At 36.9% G+C, this 7100-nt stretch overlaps 1 protein-coding gene across 1 annotated transcript; it reads right to left on the reverse strand.

The window, feature by feature from the left end:
- Nucleotides 1-6840: 6840 nt before the first annotated feature.
- Nucleotides 6841-6965, reverse strand: Smp_124790 (hypothetical protein; the record flags this gene model as incomplete). The annotated part of the gene is given in 2 exon segments (XM_018792481.1): nucleotides 6841-6855; nucleotides 6861-6965. Coding segments are annotated over 2 exon segments (120 nt in total).
- Nucleotides 6966-7100: the final 135 nt, after the last annotated feature.

A 7100-nucleotide genomic window follows, 5' to 3' on the forward strand; every position in this document is an offset into this window, starting at 1 on the left:
TGTGCGACCAATAAAAAAACAGGTCTGAATATGTTAATTTGGTTATTTATTCTGTGAAGAAGTGGCTTACACTGACTCACGAAACGTCAGAAAATCTAATTTTTCTACTCATTGGGATATCATAAATATATTAACTTATTTATTTTATTTAAAGTTTCCAAATTAAGACAGATTATCTTATTAAACTAACCTTTGTTCGAAAATAGACTTTATAATACCACAAGCCACATTAGATGTGCAATTGTATCCAACACCCAATAAAAGACTCCACATAAGAAATGAATCGTAATTAAGAGCCTTCGATTAAAACAAAAACATTAAAACAAGTTGATGAGAAATTACTACGACCTTTCCTCAGACGTATAGTTTCATATTAGAATATACAGAACTTTAAAATTTTTTCAGAAACGGCCTAGTAGCATTAGTAAGCGCTCAACAATAAATGAGACTTCATAAATTATGGCTGTCTAATGAAATTCATATTTTTAGAACAATTAGTCAAAATGAAAGCGCGTCAATAATAACATATGTATTACGACGAAGAATAACCGATTTCTCAAGCCGAAATAACAATGCGATCAAAACAGTCAAAAATAACCATTATGGAGAAGTACTAACTGCCTCTAATGAAAGTGACCATTTGAGTACACTTAATAAATGTAGATATAATTGATTTACATACACTTCCCCCTAGGTTTAATAATACTACTGGACTACTCAACATTAGTGGGGTGAAAAGGTGTTTGAGTCCACGGCCCACCACTTGATAACCAAATCTTTTAACTACTGATAAACCATTTTGACTGTAGCTGACATGCGCCTGAAATCCAGTTAGCTTTTAATACAAATTAAAACAATTGGAGATAGAAGATAGATTATATTCACGGATTCAACACTTTCCTTCTTGTACTCTTACCAAAAATAAGAAGAAACTGATAACTTTTTTTGAATACCTTTGTGACGATCGTGTCATTACTTGCCTGCCTTTACTTATATTTCTTTTCCTAAGAAATCCGTCAATTTCAGCTCTGTTCAGTCTCATATTAAAGCATACGAGTAGAGAGCTGATAATTTCATTTGCAGACATATGTTTTCAACGTGCTCAAACCTAATAAATTTCTTTTACAAACAGAATAAAGCATAAGAATGTAGACTTGATTATTCAGTTTTACTAATCGGTGTACACATCAACATTATAAATGACTTACGCAAAAGGATGTTTTAAACGCAAGATTGCTGTTATTAATATGATTGAAAGCTGAACGAATAAACACCCTCAGTAGTTTCACTAAATTTTATCTGTGAATAGAATAGACTGCACTTTGAAGTATATACACGGAGCGACTGATTTTGAGTAATTCCTGAGCTACATTAGAGAAACATCAGCAATTGCATATCAGAGGCAATATGTTGTTTATAGACTGTCTGGAAGTCTGAACACAATATTTACCACTTGATTTTCTCTATTTGTGTTGACAAGAAACAACCGATATGTGCTTAAGATACTGTATTGATGTGTCCAAGTAGATATGTTTCTCATAGTTATCACTTTAAAGATAAATGCCACAGATATTGAAGACGACTAAATCTTTTGTATAAAAATCAATAATTTTATGCAGATACAGGAAATAACAGACTTAAAAACACAATTCAACATTTTACCTCAACAAGTCCTAAGCACTTTACGACGGAAAGTAAGCAGTGAATTGAATTTTTAGGTAACTTGAAATGCCTTGTTACGTTCACAGAATGACATGGGATAATATCGTTTACAAATGCTCTAAAAACCGATAAAAATTCGGAATCTTTCTTGTTCAATGACAAAATTATGCCAAGAATATGTAGAAAAAACTCCTGAACTGACTTTTCTACAACCCCATTAGATGATCCGGCGTGCAGATAAATGGATCTACAAATTACCTTTACGCATTTAGTCACACAATCATCGAAACCCTGGATACAAGAAAAGAAGGAGTAATATACACCATTTACCGATAAAAAGAGCAAAACAAGAAAATACATTGTTGATCGTAAATGATGTAAAACAAAGGTTACAATAGAGAAGTCTAAACTACTACCACTACATATGCTGTACCTCTAATATGGGTAATATGTAACTTTACCCAGTTTAAAATCTTTAAAACTCTAGTACCCTATATGCAGATTGGTATTAGTTTTATGTCGCCTACTTTACCTTCATAGAAAGAATAGAGTGAATGAATGCAACAAAACCCGAGTAGTTTCGATAGTCTGAATTTTTAAACTAATTATACGTTGAAAATTCATAAATTTCAACAATTATTTGGTCGCCAAACGTCTAAAGATACATCAGAAGTAATTTCTCAGCGACAACAATCTTATACAACAAAAGGTAGATCTACAAAGCTAGGCGATAAAAATGGTTGATATATACATTAATCTGACAATGATAAACCACTCCTCTTACGATTTCATTAGAATGTATGCACGGAGTAGACCTAGTACTAGACAAGTTATAGGTCATATAAAGTGGCAAAATCTTAGCAGAACAATAATTTTAAATCTTAGATTCAAAATGGGGACCAATCCGAAGAATTTTTTCCAGTCAATTACTCTCTAATGTTGATGACAATTTTGTTATTCAGTCGGACATAATCGACGAATGTGTCGGTCCACGTTTCCACTCTAAAACCAGTGCAATAAGGTGAAGTTAAGAGCAGCAAAGGAGCTAATTATCACTTTTATACTTCCTAGTAATAATCACATAGCTTCTGTGAAAACACTGCTTTCCGTTTAAACAAATAGAGGTAAGTGTTAAACAATATATTGGGGTGTGAAGGAAGCTCAGAAGCTGAAAAGCTATATTTCATCATTAAATTAAATATACTAACCTCGCTTAGAACCTTCAGAAAGATGAATGAACACCACACCTTAGCCAGAGAGATGCCCTGCAATAAAACACTGGTGGAATAATTTTTAATCCGATCAAGGAGGAAATGACTGATTGAGGAGCAGATGAATGAAGAGTTATAAGTCAACTTGTTTGACGAGATGTATTCAATCACACCGAACAAACAAACTATTTGAAGCTGCTCAGCAACCAGACCTGAAAATCTATATAAGCAGAATAAAGTGAGTATCACCTTCTATTTTGATATCCTGAAATCCCGCTAAAGTTAATAACATGTAAATATCTGGACAAGAAACTTAGCAACAAGTAGTATACAGACCATTAAGGATCAGAGAAGTTAGTTCTGTCAAACTAATGTTGTGCAAACGCCTGACAAAGCAATTAATTATAAACCTCCCGAGAGATAGCTTTTCTGTGGAAGGTCTCTGAAACAATAAATTTGATGACAAATAAGAACCACATACGCATTCGAGTAAAAACTTTATAAGTTCGTGAAAATCAAGTGCGTTACCATCACCCTTCGACAGATAAAACTTGAGCTCCTATAAGCAACTACGACACAGAATAAGATGAAACATACGTTGATCTTCCTGAGTTCATGCATATCACCAACTTTGATGGGAAAATAATAGCAGGTGTTCCAGATTCTCGAGAGCGATTTTAGTCTTTAACTGCGAACAGTTTATACTCGAATCTATTTTGCGTACAGCATACTCAAGATGCGGAGATTATTCGCTGATAACTCCCGTACATTGTCGCAAGAGCTGTTTGTGGGAACTTACACAAAAAAAGACGAAGTAGCGCAAGCACTTGTATCCTCATTCTTTAAGCTCAAGGATTTCCAATTTTCAATTTTCATCAAACAAACGTAATCAACAAGTTTCAGTTTGGAAGGGACAGGGGGCCAAGTGGTCTGTGTTAGTCCTGGCGATGATGTTCTCCCAGTTTATCTAACTTTCTTCTGAAAGAGTCGACAGATAGAGCTTCCATAACGTGTTGAGGTAATGAACCCAACTCGTTGATGATTCGATGGGAAAGTCGATAGTCAGTTGGCAAATAATTTGTTATAGGTTTGCGAACTCTTTTTGAGTGTCTCCGCAAACTCTCTGTTCTGGAGGACAAGAAAAATGATGACATATCAGATGCGAATATATCACTATGTTATTCGAACACTGTATTCAAGTCCCCCTCCCGTTCTTAGACAAGACATTACAAGAGGTTTGATTTAGCCAGTCGAGCATCATACAGGAGCTTTGCTATTCCGGGAATCAGCTTAGTCGCTGTCCTCTGAACCTTTTCCAGAAGCTCATTGTCCTTGTTTAGCATCACCTAGCCGCTTGTGTGCAGTACTCAAGTTTAGGACACTCGAACACTGTATACAAAGTCAGAAAAGCCTCAGCATCGACATGACTAAAAGCGCTAAGTATTAACCATGAGGTTCTAAAACCTTTGGTGGTTATTACAAGGCAGTGTGTAGTAGTCTTTAAGTCTTGGTTAACGATGACTCCTAAGTAATTATGTGTCTGGACAACAGGTAGCTCAATGTTGTCCATCGTGTATGTATCTGTACCTTGGTGACCAATATGCATTACAATACACGTAGAAGTATCTATCGGCAACTTCCAGGTTTGATACCGTTCAGATGAGTTCTCTAGGTCCCTTTGAAGTTCTAAGCTATCACCCTTGCCTCTTATCGCCCTCCATATTTTGACATCGCCAGCATGAAGACGTCAACATCTGGAGGGGAGCACGGGATACAGTAAACAGCTAAGATGCAGCTTGAGGATTTAGACTTATATCACACTCTTATATCACACACGCAACAACAAATGCAGGAGAAGACGACCAATGTAGCAGTAGCCTCAACAGCAGTAGGTCTCAATATAAACAAAGGGAAAAGCAAGGCTCTGCAACATAATACAGCATGCACCAATCAAATCACTCTTGATGGAGAAGCTTTGGAGGATTTGAAAACCTTTATTTATCTAGGCAGCATCATTGATGAACATGGTGGATCAGATGCAGATGTGAAGTCACGGATCGGCAAAGCAAGAGAAGCATATTTACAACTGAAGAGCATCTGGAGCTCAAAACAATCGTCAACCAACACCAAAGTCAGAGTTTTCATTACAAATGTCAAGACAGTTCTTCTGTATGGGGCGGAGACGTGAAGAACTACGAAAGCCATCATCCAGAAGATACAAGTGTTTATTAACAGTTGTCAACGCAAGATACTTCGGATCCGTTGGCCAGCAACAAGTCACTGTGAGGGACAAAAAACCAGATTCCAGCGGAAGAAGAAATCAGGAAGAAGCGCGTGAAGTGGATAGGACACACTTTGAGGAAAGCACCCAACTGCGTCACAAGACCAGCCCTGACATGGAATCCTGAAGGCCAAAAGGGAAGAGGAAGACCGAAAAACACATTACGCCGAGAAATAGAGACAGACATGAGAAGAATGAACAAAAACTGGATAGAACTAGAAAGGAAGGTCCAGGACAGAGTGGGTTGGAGAATGCTGGTCGGCGGCCTATGCTCCATTGGGAGTAACAGGCGTAAGTAAGTAAGTAAAGACAAGGTATACAGAATGACCACATTTGTGAGGCCAAGCCATGCATTCTGATTGGATGTTTGAATATTCCCGTGTTCACCATTGTTGGCCTTCTCTCTGTGTTAAATGATGAATATAGATTTTCCCAGTCGTTTCTTGTTCAGCTTTGAGGATTTTGTGGTTAGAATCATTAGCACTACAGGGTGAATGTTCGTTAATTTCGGAATAAATAAAGAGTAAAGTGTCTAAATAACTAAATGACTGACGTTGGTAATAACTCTGGTGAACAGTTACTTAGTGTTTTGGACTTTCCACTTTAGTAATCTCTAGTTCATGTGAGGTTGTTTTGAGACGTAATACGTCCGATACGGCCAGTAGTTGAGTGGCATGTTGTAGAGGTGAGAAAAAATCGAGAATGGGCATCTGTTTATTGAACAGTTATGAAAACAAGGCATGAAGTACATGACAAAAACGAAGACAAAGCATGTAGTGTTAGGGCCAGGGAACGTAAAACATGAACTATAGAGGCTTTTGTAGGGTGGAATATTGTGTGATTAGTATTATAACGTCGAGTGACAATTGGCTATTGAGTCACAATATTAAATACTGGGTGCTTCATCGTTCGGTTAAATATAACTTAGGTAAGATATATTGAGGATTTAGGGAGCTCCGAATCAGTCTGTTTTTCAGTTTAGGAAAAATTCGAATTAAATAATGGGTTTTACTTAACCACGTGTGTTATGGCAACTTCGGAGGCTTGTAACAGCTCAGGTTGGTTGGTTAAGAGTTGACCCCAAACAACCAAGCATATGCTAAAACAGTATTGTTCAAGTATTCATTCACTTCCTTACCTTTTGTAAGCGTTATATTCCCTACTATCTTATATGGAATGTTGAGAGCCTTTGTTTGTCTGAACAGATAATCCCACGTTCCACTGTGACTGCGCGAAGATCGAAATAAAGACCTATTCACTACTTCTCTGGTTTCTTCTATCAATAGCACGAGGGTTACCTATAGGCACGAAAGTGGTGAGCCCTTTTTGAACACAATTTAACCTCATTTCTGTTATTAATCTTTTTTTTTTTTTACTTAATCGTAAAAGTAGACCGGATTATCCGTAAACTAAGTTGAGTATATAACTAGTTTATTCCGTATTATCTTAAGTTATTCGTGTTGTAGTAACCATTTTTCGTGCTAACTTTATTGCTATATTTGTCACATACCTCATGTCAGACTCAATAGAAACCCATAATCTGGAGGATTTGTCACCAGTGGTGATAGACACTGTTATAACTACGAAATCCCGACTTCCAGAATTTGATCGTAGTGATCCTGAGTTGTGGTTTGCTCAACTAGAGCATTATTTCACAAGACACAATATCAAATCTGAAGGGATTCGCTATAGAGACTTGTGTTCTATCCTTCCTCCTTCAGTTGCCAAAGAAGTCCGTGACTTGATTTTAGATCCACCATCACCACAACCATACACCATCTTAAGACGAGAGATAATAAACCGTTTATCATTATCAGATAGTCAAAGAATCCAAAGACTTTTTCAAGGTGAAACACTAGGTGATCGGTCGCCGTCACAGTTTTTACGTCACCTCCAAGTGTTAATGGGTGATAACACTGGTGGGTGAAGCAGTCCTAAAACAAAGG

This window comes from Schistosoma mansoni (assembly GCF_000237925.1).
Source record: "Schistosoma mansoni, WGS project CABG00000000 data, supercontig 0266, strain Puerto Rico, whole genome shotgun sequence".
Taxonomy (NCBI): domain Eukaryota; kingdom Metazoa; phylum Platyhelminthes; class Trematoda; order Strigeidida; family Schistosomatidae; genus Schistosoma; species Schistosoma mansoni.